Source organism: Papio anubis, chromosome 12 (genome assembly GCF_008728515.1).
Source record: "Papio anubis isolate 15944 chromosome 12, Panubis1.0, whole genome shotgun sequence".
Lineage (NCBI taxonomy): Eukaryota > Metazoa > Chordata > Mammalia > Primates > Cercopithecidae > Papio > Papio anubis.
In genome coordinates this window covers 105,340,803-105,361,331 of record NC_044987.1, presented here as the reverse complement: position 1 = coordinate 105,361,331, position 20,529 = coordinate 105,340,803, and the positions used below count along the sequence as shown (strand labels likewise).

The 20,529-nt window shown below is 38.7% G+C and overlaps 1 protein-coding gene across 3 annotated transcripts in view; it reads left to right on the top strand.

The window, feature by feature from the left end:
- Positions 1 to 20,529, top strand: part of EXT2 (exostosin glycosyltransferase 2) — a 157,330-nt gene that overhangs the window by 93,601 nt on the left and 43,200 nt on the right. For all 3 annotated transcript variants that reach the window (XM_009186257.3, XM_021925881.2, XM_003909996.5), the window contains exon 9: positions 17,939 to 18,128. In XM_009186257.3, the coding sequence (XP_009184521.3) occupies positions 17,939 to 18,128 (190 nt within the window). The remainder of the gene's footprint in view (positions 1 to 17,938; positions 18,129 to 20,529) is intronic.

The window sequence follows — 20,529 nt, the reverse complement described above, 5'->3', positions numbered from 1 at the left end:
TTACTTAGAGTTCACTTTTATGGCTCTAGCTTTCATGAATCAAAACCTGACTGCTTCCTTACATCACACAGCTTGTGGGAGGGCAGTGAGTAGAATAGTTTTTCAGAGTCCGTGGGAGCTTGATCTGGCAGCAGATTAATTAAGAACATACTGAGTGTTTTGGCAAAGTAATCCTTCATGTACCAACTATCACTTAGATTAGCACATCAAATTCCCTTTCCCCTTTCTTCAGGGGCCATTGTAATTCTCCCTTGAGATCTGCTTAAATGATTCAATAATAGAAGTTACCAGGGAAATGTGGTAGTTAAGTATTATAACCTCAACATAATGAATTTTGTTTCCATTTCTAATAGTCTTCGTTTTTATGTATCTCCCAATTGATTAATATTTGAGTGTAATTTTCTTTTTTCTTTTTTCTTTTTTTTGAGTGTAATTTTCTAATAAATGGGTCATTACAGCTGCAGATTAGAAAACTTTACACATTGCTTCAACCAGAGGCTGATTCTTGACTTTTGGCTCTCCCCGTTTTTTTTTTTTTTTCCCCTCAGCTATATTTCTTAGTTTTGTGTTTTAGAAAATAGTGCGGCTTAACACATATATGTGACTTAAAAATTCAAGTAAAAGAAACCATAGAATGAAAATTAGGGCCTGTTTTCAAGGGGTAACTGCTTTTAACTCTTTAACTTTTCTCTGATACTTTCTTCCTATTTCCCCATTAATGCTGTTTTTACATTTCTTACTCAGGAACTTCTTTTTACTTCAAGTTAACACTTTTTCTCCTGTTGTTTCTACTTCCCTTACACACTCCTCCTGTTCCATCTTACCATTACGACTTTGTCATCATTTTTCATTAAAGTGGTATTTATTATATGCATTATTAGAGCTGTATAAATGTTGTTTTCAACTGAACAAAGTTGTAAACAAGGATTTTGTTTCCTTTCTTGTACAGCTTTCTATTTTCCAGAGAGCTAATAAATGCCTAGGTTTTTTTTTTTTTCCCCCTCAGTTTTCCATGTTCCTATCACTAATTTAATTTTGCTGGATTCCCAAACAAAATAATAAAATGTTCAAGCACAAGTGAAGTCCAGGATTTTTCTTTCTTTCTGGAGTCATCTCTCCTGTAGCCCCTCTCTTCAGTTCCAGGTGGCAGTGATTGCTCTCCAGGTCTCCTGGGCAGCCATCATCCTGATGCTCAGTTCACCGTGACACTGATAATTCCCTTTTTGTCTCTGCTCTGTCAGATTTTTTATTTCCATATTGTAACATCTTTCTCTGTTTTGGTTTATTTTTTTCCAAAAGCTTCTTAAGAAATGGAGGAAGGGAGATACATTTCTGTCACCTTACATGTCCTAAAGTTATTTATTCTGGCTGGGCATGGTGGCTCACGCCTGTAATCCCAGCATTTTGGGAGGCCAAGGTGGGCGGATCACCTAAGGTCAGGTGTTCAAGACCAGCCCAGCCCAGCATAGCCATCTCTACAAAAACTTTAAGGAGTAGCAAAGCTGGGCATGATGGTGTGTGCCTGTAATCCCGGCCCCAGTTACTTGGGAGGCTGAGGAGGCAAGTGCTTGAAACAGAGGAGGTTGCAGTGTGAGCCGAGGTCAGCCATTGCTTTCTAGCCTGGGCATCCCAAGTGGACTCCTCTCAAAAAAAAAAAAAAAAAAAAATTTATTCTGTTACACATGTGATTAATAATTGGGCTAGTGGAGAATTCTGATTGAGGTGGGTTTTCTTATGAATTTTGAAAGAATTGCTCCATTATATTCTAAACTTTTCATTTTAATCTCAAAAAGTGAGATGTCATTCTAATTCCTGGTCCTTTTGTGTGACATTTTTTTCCTTCCTGGCAAATTCTATGTTCTAAAGTCTTATGATGATACGCCCTGATGTAGGTGTTTTCTGCTAGCTGGATACTGATTTGGACCCTTTTAAACTGGAAATCCATGTGCTTCAGTTGTGAGAAATTTTTCTATTTTATTTCTTTGGTTATTTTATTTTTCTGTTTTCTCTTTTCTTTCTTTATGGGACGTCTGTTACACAGATGACGAACGTGCTAGACTGATCCCTGTTTTTCGTATCTTACCATCTGTTCGTCTTCTTCTGATGTTTTGGATATTTTCTCAGTTTTGTATTCTGATCATTCTTTTGATTTTTAATATTTTGTTTACTTTTAAAATCTGAGAGTTTTTTCCTTGACTTCTAGTTAATCTTATAGCTTCCTAATTTTGTTTTAAAGGTGGAGTATTTTCTCTCTGAGGATATTGTTTGTGGTTTTTAGTTTTTAGTTTTCTTCAGCTCCTTTTATTGTTTGGTTTCTTTGAATTCCTTTTTCAGTTTTTATTTGTTATTTTTCATATTGGATGCTTTCTTCAAATATCTGATATTATTGACAGTCTGCTCTTATTTGAGAGTGAGGTCCTGAAAGCTGATTGGAAGCTCTGTATACATGCATAAGGCTTGTCAAGCAATGGGCTTACAATTAGGTTAAGAGGATAGGGACCTGATTACCTAAGTGTTGGCATGCATGGGTTATTTCTCTTGGACTGGTTCATTGATCAGAGAATAATCTTTCTGTTTTTGGGGTTGGGAAAAGATGGATAATAAATCTGGGCTGCAGGTATTTTGGGAGCTGAATAGAGGAAGGAGTTGGGTTCTCATCCTTCATCTTACAGATTATTATTTAATCTGTTATATTTAGTATGGTGCCTCACCCTGCTTTCTGTGCCTGGGATCTCTGAGTCTGGAATCTCCCTCAATCATTTTTTTTTTCCAGAATATAAACCTCCCTTCTCCTGCCAAGGTTGAGGGGTGGGGGTAACAGGGAGATGGTTGGCCTGTGAGTGCTGAGTTTAAGGGATCTTGAGACCAACTGTTCCTTATTTCTGTTTCCAGAGCCCCTTCTTCCAGGATATCAAGTATCTCCAATTTCTGAGTTTTATCCTTGGAAGGTTTAGCTTTTTTTTTTCTTTGCTGTGTAGGTTATTGTCCACCTATCTACATTTTGTTTATTTAAATTGATCTAAAAACTCTATTTTTTTAAATTTTAACTTTTTACTTTAGCATATTTCAGAATTAAATTTCTAAAAATAGTACATTCTTTACCCAGATTTCTCAAATGTTTCTGTATACCCATCACCCAGATTCTTCAGCTGTTTGTATTTTATCGTAGTTGCTTTATTCCTTTTTCTCTGTGTACGTGTGTGTGTATTTTTTCCCGATTTTTTTGGAAGTTGCAGATATGATGCACCGTTATCTCTAAATACTTCTTATATAGAATCACAATACAGCGATGGAAATCATCAGGACATAAACATTGGTGCAATATTGTTATTTAATCTATAGACCTTATTTCGATTTCAGCAGTTATCTCAATAATGTCCATCAGAACAAAAGAAAATCCAAGACCATGCATTGCATTCATGTCACTTTAGCCTCCTTTTACAGTCTAGAACAATTTCTCAGTCTTTCTTTTTCTTACCTGAAATTGACATTTTTGAAGAGCACATGTCAGTTATTTTGTAAGACATCCTTTGATTTGGGTTTGTCTGATGCTTCTGCATGATGAGATTCAAATTATGCATTTTGACAGGAGTATCATAAAAGTAATGTGTTCTCAGTGTATCATGTTGGAGAACACATGATGTCAATTTGTCCTGTTACTGGTGATGATAACTTGGATCACAGGTTTCTGGGAGTTTCTCCAATGTCATGTCAAGTTACTACTTTTCCTTTTATTATGTGTCTTGTGGGGAACTAGTTTGAGACTATGTGAATATCCTGTTACTCCTCAAACTTTCACCCACTAGAGTTTTAGCATCCATTGGTGATTCTTGCCTGAATCAGTTGTTATAGTGGTTGCCAAATGGTGATTTTCCAGTCCTTATTCTCTATCTTCTCAAATAAATCACTAGTTTTTTTGAGGGTGATTTTTCTTTTTAAACCTGAAGATTGTTGAGTTTAAAGGTTCTTCTTTAATCCGTTTTTGGAAAGTTTTCATTTTCTCTTTGAATATTACATATCTGCAGTTCTCACTAATCTTTCATTCTAGAATCCTATTAAATCTTTGTTAGACCTTTTATTCTGTCCTTACCTTATGTCTCTCAGCTTTGTTTTGTTTCCTTCATTGGGTTTTCCACATTTTTCTCTCTCTGTGCTGCATGCTAGATAACTTTTTCACATCTATTTTCCTGTTTTCTTCATCTTTGACTAATGTGTTTTTTACCCATCCATCGTGATTTAAATTTCAGTGGTTATTTGTAGAAGTTCTATTTGGTTATTTTTCAAATCTGTCTGCCTGGCCTTTTTCATAGCATCTTTTTTTCCTTACATTTTTAATTCCTTCTTTTATATCTTTAATCATTTGAGACACTTACTTTATATTCTGCATCCAATTTTCTGAATTCCTGTAAGGTCTGATCTTGTCATTTGTCTACTGTCCACTGCTCTTGTTGCATTGTTTCCTTAGATGTTTTATAATTTTGGAATGTGAGTTCATCTCACATGTGAGGTTTTCTGTGGAAATTCTTCCATCCTGGGATAAGGAGGTATTTTCCAGAGAATTTATTTGTTTTTGTTTATTTTGCTTCTTTAACATTAATGTCTCACTGGAGATTTCTGTACCACTCAGATAATTCATTTAAAACCCCAAACCTGCATGAGCTCTAGCCTCTGTTAAAAGCTCCCAAGGGAAGGAAAGCTGACTTGGTTACAAAGCAGTAAACTCCCTTTTTGCAACATGCTGTTCCAGGGAATTTTGTTTTTTCATGTATCATCATATTTACTCTGGGAAGCCTTGTTTTCCCATGTTTTAGAGCATTCTAGGTTTAATAAAACTAGCTAAAAATTACGTTTTTTCTTAAAGTAAGTGCTCTTTCCAGGTGAAAACTATTTTTTTTGTTTGTTTGTTTGGTTGGTTGGTTGGAAGGTAAGAAAGGGAGGAGGAACTTTTCTCTTTTAATAATTACATTCAGCCTGTGATGAAGCATTTGATTATTAGACAGCAATGGCACTAATAAGTTTTTAAAGTTGTCAGCAACTACTTGTAAACACTAGTGTAGTACTCTTCGTTATGGTAAATACAGTTGTCTTAAGATGAATGGCTCATATTTTGGTACGGTGCTTGATGTTCAAAACAAAATGTTACAAAACAATAAGCAAACATAAATTGAAAGAAAAAGTTCCCCAGGAAGATTCCTCCTCACCCACATCACCACCCCAAGCTCAGGTTGAGAAACAAAAGTGACTTTTGTTGCTTCTGTGTACTAGTGAGAGACTTTTTCTAGCCCACTCTTTCACTGATTGTATAGGCCTTCAAGGGATCTGTTTTAATGTACAAGTCTCAGTTCCAACTTCCTAACTTCCTGTGCCCAAAACTAAGTCTCCTCTTCCAGCATGAGCATTAAAACCAACTACATTGCCAACCCCTGCAACAAACTTGGCCCTCCGTGGTGCCACAGTGCCAACTAGCTCCTGGGCGTTCAGCTTTCATTTTCTTATCATTTCCAGTGACTTCAGCTGTATATTTAAAATAATTTTTGTTTTATTTTATACTGCAATTTTACATTTTATAGCAAGAGGATTTTGAAAAAGGAAGGCTTCATCTGTTTTACCTTCCAAAAATTTGTTGAACGTTGGTCCATTCTTGTTTCCAATAAAATATTTTTTTTTGCCCTTGTGGGTTCATGCCTTTTTTTCAGGAAGAAGCAGAGATGGAACACAGTAGACAAAACATATGCTTTATTGGAATTCCAGAGAAATTAATATTTAAGAAATCACTTTCTTGTGGAGGCTCTTCTTTCCACTCTGTATCAACTTTCATTTTGGTGTTAGGCTCCTAACGGCTCAAACTATACAGAAACTTTGGTTTTCTTGGTTATAACTGTGTTGGTGTTTTGAGCTTGGATGCCATAAGCTGTAATTTAATCACTCCCCAGAGTTCTTATTTACCAAGCCAATGAAGTCTTCCCCTATACCATAGATGACCTCTCTAATATGGTCATGGGCTACCAACAAGCATTTTTATGCCCAGACCAGAGAATGAGCTACTCTTTCAAACTGCCAGAGTATTTCAAGTGTGGGAGAATCAGATGAAGCTGTAAATTTGTCTTACCTCTCATAAGACATAGTAGTATAAGCCATCATGAACATTGTTGGACACTTTGTCTTTGGTTTATAGATTGGCTTTCTTTGTTTGAATCAAATAAGTCACTAGTTTTTTCACTAAAGCATTTAAATATTTTCAGTATACTTATGAAGTAGCAGGTCCAAGGATGATGATTGAAGACCTTGTTCTAAATAATCTAAATCTTTTGTACTGTGAAACAGCTGAACTGTTAACATATCAAGTTATAAACCAGTAAAATCAATAGTGTGTTATCTTTGCCAGTATCTTAAGCAATCATACTATAGATATATTTAGTGAAATTTATTACTTGCAGACTGCTATAACTCATGAATTATTAAAAGTATCAGCATATGGAGCCCTCTGTTCCCTCATTCCAAATTCTTTTAATATGGCTTATGTTGAACCATTTAAATGGTTTCTCTCCATCCCACTGATGGAAGCTGCAGCCAGATGAGGGTTCTTATAAATGATTGGCTTTCTTTCCAAGCAAGAGGAGGATGAAATGTCAACTTTTTCCTCTACTACCTGAAAAGCAATCAGTGGCAACCTCTCTTGCTCTCCTTGACAGTAGTTTGGCTTTATGGAAGAAGGGTGGGCATTTAGCCAAATGTGAATTTCAGTGCTATATGAAGAAAAAATTGAAGTAGCTAAAACTCAGATAATAACAGGAATTTTCAAGAGGCATTCAGATGGGTTTAACCTGTGAGCCTTCCAGTAAACTAACTGTAGCCCAGAAATTCGTAAACTGCACGTTTCAATCCCTTTTTTCTTGGGGATGATCTGAGTGACTTGAGGTTACTTACCAAATCTCTCTTTGCAACAATTTGCCCATCTGTAGGATGGAGATTAGGGATAATGATAGCTTCAGAAGAATAGTGTAACAATTAGCAACTGATTATTGTCTGATTATATGATTATCTGATTATGTCTGATTGTAATTAAGACCATTGCAAAGGACATTTGGAATCAAACCTGAGTTCAAAACCATTTATTAGCTTGACCTTGTGCAAAATTTCCTTCCTTCCTTACTTCCCTCCTTCCCTCGTCCCTCCCTCCGTCCCTCCCTCCCTCCCTTCTGCAGTGGCACAATCATAGCTCAATACAGCCTTGACCTCCTGGGCTCAAGTGATCCTCCTACCTCGGCCTCCTGAGTAGCTGGGATTATAGGTGTGCACCACATGCCGAGCTACTTTTAAAAAATCTTATTTTTGTAGAGTGCAATGGCATGATCATAGCTCACTGCAGCCTCAGACTCCTGGGCTCCACCAGTCCTCCTGCTTCAGCCTCCTGAGTAGCTAGGACCATAGGCTTGTACCACTATATACAGGTAATTTTTTTTTTGATAGTGACAGGGTCTTGCTATGTTGCCCAGGCTGATCTTGAACTCCTGGCCTCCAGCTCTTGAACTCCTGGCCTCGAGCAATCCTCCCACCCCAGCAAGTTTCTTATCTCTTTGAATTTCATTATTCTTATCTGTAAAATGAGAATACTTATTTGAGAGAACTACTTTAAGAAATTAATGATATACATGGAAGCATTTTGTAAGTGGTGTGGGGCTATGAGAAGTGAAGTGTTGATTATAAGGTTGATAGTATAATGTTTTATCACATGGAAACATAAATTTTAGAATTGGGTGGACTCTGGAGAGGAAAATTAAAAATACAGGAGGGTATTTTTTGTGCCCAGATAGGTCTTATTATATTTTTTCTCTTGTTTATTCCTTACAACCAAGAGTAGCATTCCTTTAGCACTATTCTTACAGATGAAGGAAGTGAGACATATTTATTTCAAGACCCATCCACTGATCACCTCTTTTTTTAAATGAGGAAATGGAGGTCCAAAGAAGTATGTTGATTCATCTAATGCAGAGATTCTCTGCCCATCATTCCACCTATTATATTGCTTTCTTTTCATATAATTGTTTTCATCTTGCACCCAAATTTGGCCCCCAAGCTAAACAGGGAACACAATGACACGTAAGTACAGTGGCAGTGTAAATATAAAAAAGACTTCTGTCCCTGGCTTTCTGATAGGTTAGATATGCTAAGTGACCTTCTTAAGTGAACAACTAAAATATTGAATGAAGTATTACAAAGCAATTTAACCTATTACTGAGCTGGCAGGAAAGTAAGGTATTTGCTAATCCCCAAATCAAAGTGAAACTCAGTATCCTGGGAGGTGAATGGGAGCCAAAGTCAGCTTTTGCTATGGAGACTTTTGTAGACCTTGATGATCTGGAGCTTTGACCTGGTAACTCTGTGAAGTAAGGGACTGGGATTAGGATTTAAATCCTGTGGCCCATCCAACTCTCACAAGGACTTCCTGGATGAAGCTAGGGAACTGAAAGATTATGTCTTCAGTGAAAGAGTAAGGAAGGAGTAAACCTGTCTGTATTGACCCTTGTGATTGAGAACTGCAATCACAAGCCACCCCCAGATGGCTTCTTACTACAGTTATCATCCAAATAAGCCTTAAGGAGGGAATTTAGTTGAAAGTGGCTTTGTGTTGATAGGAACCAGCAGAAGCAGACACAAACCCTGTCATAAGGACCGTTTTTTCAGTCCAGGTCTCAAATAATTCTTATAAATTAAGTGTCTGAGGACAGTTAGCAGCTCACAACCATAAAGCTATAGGCAATATTGTGAGTGAGAACTACCAGAAATAGACATGCAAGGGCTTGCAATTATTAGAGTAGATTATTAGAGTCAATGAAATTGTTCAGAATGCAGCCCAAAGAGACAAAGAGATGGAAAATATGAAGGAGTAAGTGAAGTAATATAGAGAACAGAGAGAGAAGGTCCAACATACGCTAAGCTGAGTTGCAGAAGAAGAGGTGGGGAATGGAAAGAAGCCCTACTGAAAGGATCAGAGCTGAGAATTTTCCACAGTTGTTGAATGACATAGGCCACAGATCCAGGAAGACTAACAGACCACAAGCAGGATAAGTAAAAGTACATTTACAGCCTGGTAATCGTAATGAGACTGCAGTAAACCAAAGAAAAAGCGAAGATCTTAAAAGCAGCTGTAGGAAAAGGAGAATATCTATAGACATATTTGGCCTGCTCCTGTGACCCTGAGTTAGTCTCTGGCTCAGTTTCTTCAGATATCAGTCATGGTACTTGTTAGTTCAGTGCCCCCAAATGTGATGCCACCATTTAGAAAACTCACTTATGAGCAAATTGCTGTAAATAGGTTTCAGGAGCTTTAAGTTAATAATTAACTATCTTATTTAGTTGAAGCCTTAAGAGAATTTCTAGCCTTTGCTTTTCTCCATTTTTCACGTGTCTGTTTAATGTTTGGTCAGTGAGATTTGGCCTTCAGTGTTATTCTTGTTTTTCAGAACAGTCAGTTATTGTATGAGTCTGTTCTCACATCGCTATAGAGAATTACCTGAAACTGGATAATTTGGAAAGAAAAGAGGTTTAATTGGCTCTTGGTTCTGCAGGCTGTGCAGGCTTCTGCTTCTGGGGAAGCCACAGGAAACTTACAATCATGGCAGAAGGCAAAAGGGAAGTTGGCAAGTTTTACATAGCTGAAGCAGGAGGAATAGAGAAGGGAGAGGTACTACACACTTTTAAACAACCAGATCTTGGGAGAATTCACTCACTGTCTTGAGAACAGCAAGGGGGAAACCCACCCCCATCATTCATTTACATCCCACCAGGCCTCTACTCCAACATTGGGGATTACAATTCAATGTGAGATTTGAGTAGGAACACAAATCCAAACCATATCAGTTATTATTTGAGAGTGAAATGAAGTAGACACGATGTATCAGGTAAACTTCAGACTTGTCCCCAAAACTTTTCTCTTTTGAGCTAAGAGATGCTACTTGAAGACATTGTTAGGTCTCAGTAATTCTTTAGTTTTGCAAGTCAGCATGTGCCTGGCTGATAGAGTGCTGTGCTGTGGGTATTTGGGGCTGTAGAGGTTTAATGGTTAAGGCAACGTGGACCACATTACTGATTGCCCCTTTCAAATCTCCCAGTAACCATTAACATAAATATCATCTCACCATTTTGGACAAGGGACACCACCCCTATGCACGTTAGTAATATGATGCTAATGCTTAACTCTTTCACTGCCCTGCTTCAAAGGCCTTGTCCTATATTCATTGATGAGGAGTCTCTTTGAACCTAAAGGAGAAATGAAGGGTTAACTCCTTTTGGTTTTGCCCTTTGACCACTTCTGGATGAGAGGCATGATGAAATACTTTTCAAAGTCTTCAGTGGAAACACATCATGCATAATTGGAGCAAAAAAGAATAAATCAAAGCTTTTTTCCCCTTTTAGTCTGGTAATTCATAATTGAAACCACATTGAGGTAAGGGTTGATAACTTCAAAACAACTAAGAAAACTGCCCTTTCTATCAAGGTAGGAATAGGTAAGGCTTCTTTCTCATTACTAGGGGCTCAAAAGCTTCTGTATAACAGGCCTGTCCTCTTTTCTTACCTTCTTCTCTGTCTTCTCATTTTTCTGTTTAGGCAAAATATGTTCACTTAAATCAGATATAGGTTGACTCAAATATCTGCTGAATTCTCTTATTTTCACATGAAGTTATACATAGTGACAAAAAATATCTGATATGATGAGGAATAGTAATTAAAATTTGGATCATCCTGTATTGCAGCTTGATTTCTTCAGTGCTACAGTTTGGTTTGGTTAGGCTGAAAGAATCTTTTAGTTGGTAATGAAATGTGGTTTTCCTTGCTCTTGATTTCACAATCTGAGTAGCATCAGCAAGAACATTTCAGAATGGCTAGCAAAGGCCACCCGTTTACCACCTTTCTCTGCTTTCTGTATGGTAACCCTAGAATGGTTTTGGTTAGGCTCGTATATAGCTACCATGACCTTTCAACTACAAGAAAGCAAATCAGGATTGCAGGAAGGGCCCAGGCAACTTCCTTTGTTTGGGATTGCCAAAGGCACCACTAGTTGCTTGAGTCTGAATCTCTTTCCTGAAGGGGAAACCCCTTTGAACTGGTAGTTGACTTTAAGCTTAGTCTCCCAAGGCCTTTCCCTCAAGGCATCCTGAAACCGGAGCCCACACATCCCTCTCACTAGTGTCTGCACACTACTAGTTCTTACACCAGGGCTTTCCGGAATAAAAGAACTTTTCTACAGCTGGCATCGTGACCTGACAGTTCTCGTGGCTGTTAGGGATTACTTTTATGCAATTGCAGTTTAACAATGTGAGATTTCTTATTGGCGCTTCTATAGTGAATATTCGTTGGAGGAGTGAGAAGTAAACAGTGGGAGGATGGGCAAGAGGTGAGCAAGGCATTTTGGCCAAAGGCCAGCACGTTGTCAGAATAATACACACTTATTCTTTTGGTATCTCCTCCTACCTTTGAGTGAACAGGTTCATCGAGTGCATTTGAAAATTGCATTGATAGCCAAGGTTTTGAAGGCATAGCTGTGATAGATGGGCTTTGCCTCTTCTCCAGCTCTCTGTTGCTGGATGCCTGGTTTTATGCCCTGTCTTACCATCATGGAGATTTAATCAGGTAGCAGAGTTAATTGACAGCATTGTTTGCCTTTTCCCTGGCAGAAACCAGTCTTGAGTAAATTATGGAGGTTTAAATTTGCTTGATTTCCTGCAGAAAGTGGGGTCAAGAGGTCCCAGACTGTAGACACTCTCTTTGGTCAGCCAGCAGGGGGTCAGTTCTTAAAGGTATTTCAGAGGTGACTAAATGCCGTTTTTGAAATGTTCCTCCCCAGTAAGCTTTTTTTCTCTGGAGGTTAGTTTGCTGACCTTACCCTAGTGGGGTGGAGTGTCTGTGTGAAGGTATACACCCCAATTAAAGCTGCCTTTCTCCACACTGTCACTGAGCTCCGAAGGCAAATAGGATTATGCTTGAGGAAGGGAAAAGCAATTGACACAGAAGCTTAGTTGCAGATCAGCATTTCCTATTTATGACTCTTTGAAATAGAGCATAATGGTAGCCTTGTCAATTTGTCACTAAAACAATGATCAGGAAAAGAAAGTTTCAAAAGAAACAACAGAGTAGCTGTGTAACTTTAAAAAACAATTGTTATTTAAGGCTTTTCACGATAAAGCTCTAACTTGCCGTTACCTGAGTTCCTCTCATTTCTGCTGTCTGACCTTTCTTCTCCCAGCAAACTGTGAGGTGTCCTGTTGGATGGTTCACTGTCTTGTAGGCAAATCTTTGCACATGCCTCTCAGCTTGCCCCTAGGCTTCTTTAGCCAGCCCTCTCCTGCTTCTTCTTAAAGGCACTGCTCAGACCTCCTCATCTCCAGGTAGGGAGAGGTGATTGTGTAGCTCTCCACGTTTCCACCTATGGAGTACCTTTCATTCTTTGTTTACTACTTGTTAGTTTACATTGTAATTTGTGTTTTTACCGCACTGTCTTCCCCACTAGGTTATGTGTGTTTTGAGAGGAAGGAAAGTGTTCATCTTTGCAGCTTTAACACTATTCCAGGCTTATAGTGTATGTTCAGGAAATGTTGGCTGAATGAATGAGTACCAGAAATAATGCTAGTGGGAATGATTGCTGAATCACCAATACCAGTGTTTCAGTAGGCAAGAATACAAATTGAGAAGAGTGAAAGTATTTTGTTTGCTTTAAACTCTAATTCATAGGGTCCTGTGTTGAGCCCTCTGCTAAATGTTTATGTACATAATCTCATTTAATCATTACCCTAGGAGGTAGTTACTATCATGATCCCTGTTTTACAGATGAGGAAACTGATACTCAAAGAACTGTACATGTCACAAGACTAGTACATGGCAAGGCCCAGATTAAAGCTCTCTATTAAATATCCCTATAAAATCCTACACTTCTTCAGAACACAGCACAGTAAGATTCTTGGTAAGTATGTATAAAACGAGTTAACTAGGTTGGGAGTCATTTCAAAACTCATAATTTTAGTCATTTGAATGTACATCAGCTATTCATATCTATACATAAGGGAGACAGATAAAACAGGCCTGAGTCATTTGGCTTTAACTTACTCACTTCTTTAAAAAACAAGTTTTGATTGAAAAATTAGGCATTGTTCTAAATAGTAGGTGTTCTGGCTCCTGCCTTCATGGAGCTTTCAGGATAGCCAAAGCATAATGAATAGAAAGGAAAAGAGAAAATCATGGATATTAAAAACAATATATTTGGACAGGAAGAAGTAGCGGTAGAGAATCCACTTAAACCAGGACCTTAAAACATGATAAGATAAAGAGAGGGAGAAAGAAGGATTTCATTTGGGATTCTTGTACTGCAATTCGTTCGAAATTCTTGTGCTGCAAGAGATCTCAAGACTGCTTAGGCTACCTCCTACCCGCTTTTGAGACACACAGAAAGTAAAGCCCGGAGAAATTATAACTCACACAAGATCAACCATTGGCTATCATTTATTGAATGCTTCTACATGACAGTACCTTACATATGTTACCTCATTTAGGCCAAGTAATACTACCTAGAAAGATGGTAATAGTTGTATGATGAGTTTTATAGATAGAGAAACTGAGGTACAAGAGAAGTTAAGTACTTTGCCCAGGCTATGCAGCTGGCAAGTGAAAGAACCTGGATTCCGATTAAGGACTTGTGATTCCAAAACTGACTTCAAACATGCTAACTCAATTTTGAAGCCATTTGCATTAACTCTGGTGGTGTGTTCTACAGTAAATAATTGAGCCTGTATTTGAGTAAATGCATGCTTAGAAGCTTACATACTGCCTCCTGTGTTCATCTCCACTTCTGGATTTTAAGGGAAGGTATCGGCAAGATCCAGTCCTCCTTATGCTCCTTTCCATGCTGTCCATACCCCCCATGCTGCCTTCCCTGCTTCTCCAGTAGTCAAGCCCTGTTTGGGATGCAAGTGTGGAAAAACTGAACATCAAGAAAAGTTACTGTCCACTTCCCAGCCAGCCATTCCTTCCTGTCCTCCCTCCTCTCCTACCAGTTCACTTCCCAAGTGGAGCTGGCATGTGGGATGAGACCCGATCTGTTGTCTTGCCAGCGACTCTGGCTCCATGTCCCTGGCAGCTCCTTGAAATCAGAGCTGCGATGCCTTTCAGGGGTGCCTTAGTTTAAATGCCAAGGCACTCGTTTTGTGAGTCTAAGCTTTGCATCTCTTAGGGAATTTTCCTCTCCTCTTAATGTCATAAAGACATTTAAGTGTGTTGGCATTCTCCCCCCTTCTCCCAAAGAACAGACCTCATTCTGTTAGAGTTTTAATAGTTTTTCCTTCTGTTTTAGTGGTGTATTTACCTTTTTAAATTTATGTGCACACTTTGTGTCAGTGTTATATATTTGGTGTGTTTTTATTCCATAGACTCTCTGAAATCATAGTGTTTGGGGTGGGTTCTTGCTTATTGGCCCAGATTTTATTAACAAGGATCAAGAACTTTTAGGATTTTTGTCTGAGAAAAGAGCTAGAAGCCGCAAACTCTGGAGTGCCCCACACTTGCATTTTCCAAAGTCTGTAAAATGGTGATGCATACCCGGTCTGGGTATGTATGTAGGAGGGCGTAGGGAAGGGCTGTGAACCATTACCGTCTGGTGTTCTGGAATCAGATTGCTTGAGTTATATCTCACTTCCATCACTTACAGGTTATATAGCCTTGAACATCATTTGCTATTTCTAGTTCTGCAGTTTCCTCATCTGTAAAGTGAGAACAATAACTGTATCTATCTTGGGGGTTGTTGTGAGTATCTAATGAGGTAATACATGTAAAGCACAGTGCTTTGCACTTAGTAAGTACTCAGTAAATCTTGACTGTTTCAATATCACACATTAAATCATTTTATACACTTTTTTAAAAGAATCTTTTTGTTTCTTTTCCACTTAAAATGATGTTTTTCAAGCAGGCATTAGTGAGTATTGTGTCAAGAGGGTTAGGTGACTGGGTTGGGGATAGTGATGACACATAGACCATGAACCGTCCCTGGGGATTAATTATGACTTAAATATAGGGCCACTTTCTGACTTCAGTTTCCATAAAGGTCAGGAAGAGATAAAGAATAAAATTTGGGGTAGAAAACTCAAAAAGGTTTCTAGAAATACAATGAGTTGCTAAGGTCAAATACGAAAATCCAGGCACCTTCCTAAGACTACAGTTTAATATTAAAGTGTGATGTCATGGAAACAGAAGGTCAACATTGAAAAGATGGACTTTCCTGGCCGGGCGTGGTGGCTGACACCTGTAATTCCAGCACTTTGGGAGGTTAGGGCAGGTGGATCACCTGAGGTTGGGAGTTCGAGACCAGCCTGACCAACATGGAGAAACCCTGTCTGTACTAAAAATACAAAATTAGCTGAGTGTGGTGGTGCATGCCTGTAATCCCAGCTACTTGGGAGGCTGAGACCGGAGAATCTCTTGAACCCGGGAGATGGAGGTTGAGGTGAGCCAAGATTGTGCCATTGCACTCCAGCCTGGGCAACAAGAATGAAACTCTGTCTCAAAGAAAAAAAAAGAAAAAGAAAAGATGGCCTTTCCTATTGTGTCTTGGTTGTGAAATCTAATTATAGCATGTTGTGGACACTTTGGCTTTAATATCCTGAAATTAGGACCCCAGGAATCGCATTCAGCTTCTCTGAGTTTCCATACCATGTGTATTCCGTGTGTTTGTGTGCATTTCTCATCCCACACTCTTACATCTGGCAGACAGCCGTTGTCACAAAGGTGGTGATGGGTGTCCATCAGTGATATGGATGAGATTGATAGGGGACCTTGACAATCCCAGAGTATAAAAGGCTGGGAAGTATGCAGCAGCCGTGATAGCAGATAGGACATTTCATACTCAGCCACTTTCTGGCAAAGATGGAGTTCAGTCCTGGGCTTTTTGCATGATAACATAGGAATATGAGTGTAATTAATGCCACTGAATTACACATTTAACAATGGTTAAAATGGCAAATTTAATATTATATCTATTTTACTACAGTTTTAAAAAGTGAACGATGTAATATACCAAAACCTTTATATGCTTTAAGTGGGTAGATTGTATGGTATATGAATCATATCCTAATAAAGCTGGTAAAAAATATAAGAACATTTAAATAATCTTAATTATTATCAGTACAAAAACAGTTTTGCTTACATTGCTGTATTAAAAGTACTTAATATTTTAATGATAGCAAAGAGATTGAATTTCTTTCATTACTTTTTAAACTTTATTTTAAAAACATTTCACACTTAACAGATAAGTTTTGAGAATTGTACATTGAACTCATATGTTTCTCACCTATTTTCACACATTGTGAGCATTTTCTCTTTATTCTCTGTGTTCAGAAATATGCACTGTAATATGGCAGTGGTTTTTGTTTTTTTATTTTTGTCTTTTTAAAAAATTCACTGTGCTACTTCTGTTAATCGTTTGCAATCTGAAAATTCATACCTCTCATATCTTACGTACTGAGAACTTCTTTAATTTCTTTGATAGATTTATTTCTCCCATAGTCTGTGTTTTCTTTTCTGGAATCTCCTATTAAATGGATGTTGGACCTCCTAGATTTTCTCATTTTTTTCTGTCCTTATTTTTCATCTCTGCCTTTTTGTTCACCAGTCTGGAATATTTTGTCATCTTTATCTTGCAATCCTGACCTTTTTTCCCCCGACTGGCAGGACCAACCAGGTAGCAATCCTGCCCTTAAAAAAATTTTTAAACTATTATATTTTTAATGTCAAAGAGTTGTTTCTGTTCTTTGATAGAGCTTTTAAAATAAAAATAGGAATTTATTCTTGTTTCATGGATGAAGAATCTTATCTCCCAGTGGATACAATTTGTTGTTGATGCTGTTTTAATTTCCTTCTGCTACTTCTGTTGTTCCTGTTACTTCTAAGTTCCTTTTCTTCTTTATTCGTTTGGTTTCTGTCATTCATGCTGAAGATGCTCTTGAAATGTCTGTGATTCTAGAATCTGCTCATGATTGAGAGGGAAGCACTGAAAAGCTGATTGGAAGTTCTCTGTGTGAAGGCCAGCTTATTGCCTGGAGGACTTCACTGTAAGATGTTGGGGTGCCGAGCTAGCCACATGGTTGCCAACGCTTTGGGAACTGAAGGGGAAAGAAGGCTGTAGGGCCCATCATTCAGAATGTAGATTTTTAGCCTATCTTTTCCTCTCCTCTGTGCCTGTATTTCCCTGTCTAGAGCTTCAGTTTCCTCAGAAAGGAAACCTCCCTTCTCTAGCTGGGATAAGGGACGAGTCGTTTTCTGGCTGAGTAGGATCAAGGGAGGGTTTGTGAATCTGGGCCTCTAACTGCTCCTTACACAGATTTTTAACAGTCTTCCTGTTTTCAACCTTACCACTCCTCTTACCTCACAAGGTATCTGGTGAGTTTCATTCCCGAGCCCTGTGAATTCCCAGGTTGGCTTGCTTGCCATTGCTGCCTCCCCTCCTGGTAGGTGCCCACGTCTCCACTCTCACTCCTCCTCTGCTATCCCTTCTCTAGCCCTTTCCGTCTTTCAGAAATATCGTAATAGGCCCATCAGCTGTTGTCTCTTCTCCCATCTCTTTGTCCTTGTAGATTTGTATTCTTTTATATTCATCAACTGCCTTTTTATTGGGTTTGGGGAGAGAGTGGAGATAAATGCATGCTTTAGTCTGTCGTGTTTAACTAGAGTTCTTTTCTCAGCTGCAAAAGTTCTCAGCTCCTTTTTCAGTGATATCAGGGCCAAACTTAATTAGTCCATGCACATTTTGAGGAAGGAAAGACTTTGAGCAGTTGCTTAGCTCTGGGATCAGTCCTGGTAAAAGCCACCAAGCCTGCCATGTTTGGGTTTGCTGACGATATTGGGTGAGCCATATTGTTACAGCTGCTTTTCTGACCTGTGTTAATCTGTCCTCTTGTAGAAGTGGGGCAGTGTGAGCAATCCACTCTTCCTCCCGCTGATCCCACCACAGTCTCAAGGGTTCACTGCCATAGTCCTCACTTACGACCGAGTAGAGAGCCTCTTCCGGGTCATCACTGAAGTGTCCAAGGTGCCCAGTCTATCCAAACTGCTTGTCGTCTGGAATAATCAGAATAAAAACCCTCCAGAAGGTAAGAAGCCTTAGTGCATCTCTCAGCTGGATTGATTTTGGATGGCCAAATTATTCACATCCTTTGTTTTAAATAAATGTTCCTGCTTTGTCAATAGCAATGCCATTTCTGAGACAGCATGCCTTCATTTTTCTCAGTCCTCTCATTCTTGTTCTAGGGTGGCCCATTTAACTCCAAGCCCTGGCATACTCTGTAGCCACAAGTGTTTGAGGGCTTAGGAATCAATAGGATCAAAGGCTATCAGCCTTGGGAAAACAGATCTCAGCTTCCCTCAGCCATCTCAGCTGATTTGTTTACATGAAAACTCAGTTTAAAAGGCATTAGTTTTCTCCTTTCTTATCTCTGCTCTGATGCTGTACTTTCCTCCAAAAATAAATAATAATAATAAAATAAAAAAGGATGGCCTCACGTCTGATTGGAAAAGTCAGCAGCAAAGCATACCCTGTCCAGACTTCAAGTCAGGTCCTTAAAGAGAGCAATCACTAGAAGTTCCCATTGGTTCTCCCTTAATCACTTTGTTCCTTGCCTTGGCCACCCCTGTAATCTGCTGGCTGGCAGCTAGGGTTGAGGACTATTTGATTCATTGGATTTGTTTTTAATTCGGGACGCACAGAGTATGTTCCACCTGCATTTAGTTTCTCATTCAGTCTGTGTATTACTGATCCTAATCCCAGGGACTTCAAAGCTCCTGCCATTTATAGCCTATTAAAGCCAGGAAGTTTCTGATGGATTAGAGCAAGGAATGAATGAGTTTGAAGTTAGTAATGTGCACCACTGTCACCGATAAGGTCTAGTTTATTGCCTGACAGTAGTATCTACACTTTTTATGGCTAGTCTCTTTTATGGATATACTGAAGTCGGGAGAGTCAACCCTGAAAATGGCCAGTAGTAGATCTATAGTCCAGGCTGGAAGAAGACCATATTTCTGGCTCTGTTAGGCAAATCAGAATTTGCCTTGAGAAAATTCTTTAGTTTTTCCTTCACTTCATGAGATGTTTATTCTCTGAGAGAATCATATGCTTTCTTTTTAGATTTAGGGAGCCACAGTTTGAGTAAATAAAACAGCTATTTTAAATGAAGGTCTTATATTATTCCCTGATTTTTAAAAATTAATTTTCTATGCCAAGATTTGTTTGCTCTTTCTCAACACTATAGCATGGCCAGTTTTCTGGGTTTTTGTTTTGTTTGGTACTTAATGAGGGAGAAGGAAAGGGGTAAAAGAAAAAGGAAGATGTGGGCATCATTTAAGAAGGGAGGGTGAGAATACAGAAAGGAAGGAAAAGAGAGACAATTATAAGGAACTATGTGAAGAAGGAAATTGTTGACTTGGATTTATTCATACCAATTGCCTTTCTCCAGAGTGAAGTGAATTGGATGGTATTGCATTGCTAATTAGTCCCTTCATTTATAAAGGATGAGTTATATTTGTAGAAGGAAGTCTGGGGCCTGTCACTGGGTCTGGAATGGCTTATTGTGTCTTGTGGTAGTCACAGGCCTGTATTTGCTCCTGCATGCAAAGGCCACCAGCTTTCAGAGAGACTCTCAGCCTGCTCCTGCAGTCCTGCCTGAAAGGCAGAATTGCAAATTATAGTGCTAAATGCAAAAGAGGCTTCTCCTTATAACTCCTGGTTAGCCACTTTAGGCATAAGGTGAGTTATTTATTGTGAATTTGTGTCACTTCTTTTGGGAAGGTATCGTTGCAAACTGTGAGAAAGGATAACTTTTTTTTCCCCTTCTTGATCTAAGCCTCTACACTGGCACAACTAAAGGCAGTGTAGCAGGAGCCCAGATTTTGGAGTTGGGTGTTCAGTTTTAATTTTTGGTAAGACCCTGCTAAAATGTAGTGGTTAATTTTATGACCAGGACTTTATTTTTAAAAGACTTTGACTCTAGGGAGGAAAAACAGCCCCTAACTGATGAGGCCCTAATTTTGACACATGTAGTGACTGGACTGGCTTTTTTCTAACAGCGGTTTTTAGGTCAGGGCTCTGGCTCTGGCTATGTGGTTGTTTGGGGAGAACATGAACCATGTTTAATCTTCTGTGGGGTGTTTGTTCAGTTGGTAAATGAGGCTGTCAGCTCTGGTCCGCATGCCAGCAAAGGCATCTGATTTTTCACATACAGCATTGGTAACATATATATTATATATATATATAAAAGCAAGTCCAAGTCTTTGAAATATTAGAGGCAAAACTGATGTTTTTCGCTTTCTCTACATTTACTAAAATAAATATTGTGGTTACCATGTCTGCTGCTGGGAGGATTTGTGTAGGCAGAAATCTACCCGCCTTCCTATTTTTTTTTTTTTTTTTTTCATTCTCCAACCCAACCAAATACTTTTTTCTTTTGGTTATACTTAAGTCCAAATTTCTGGGTTTTAAGTTTAAGTAAATACTTAGAC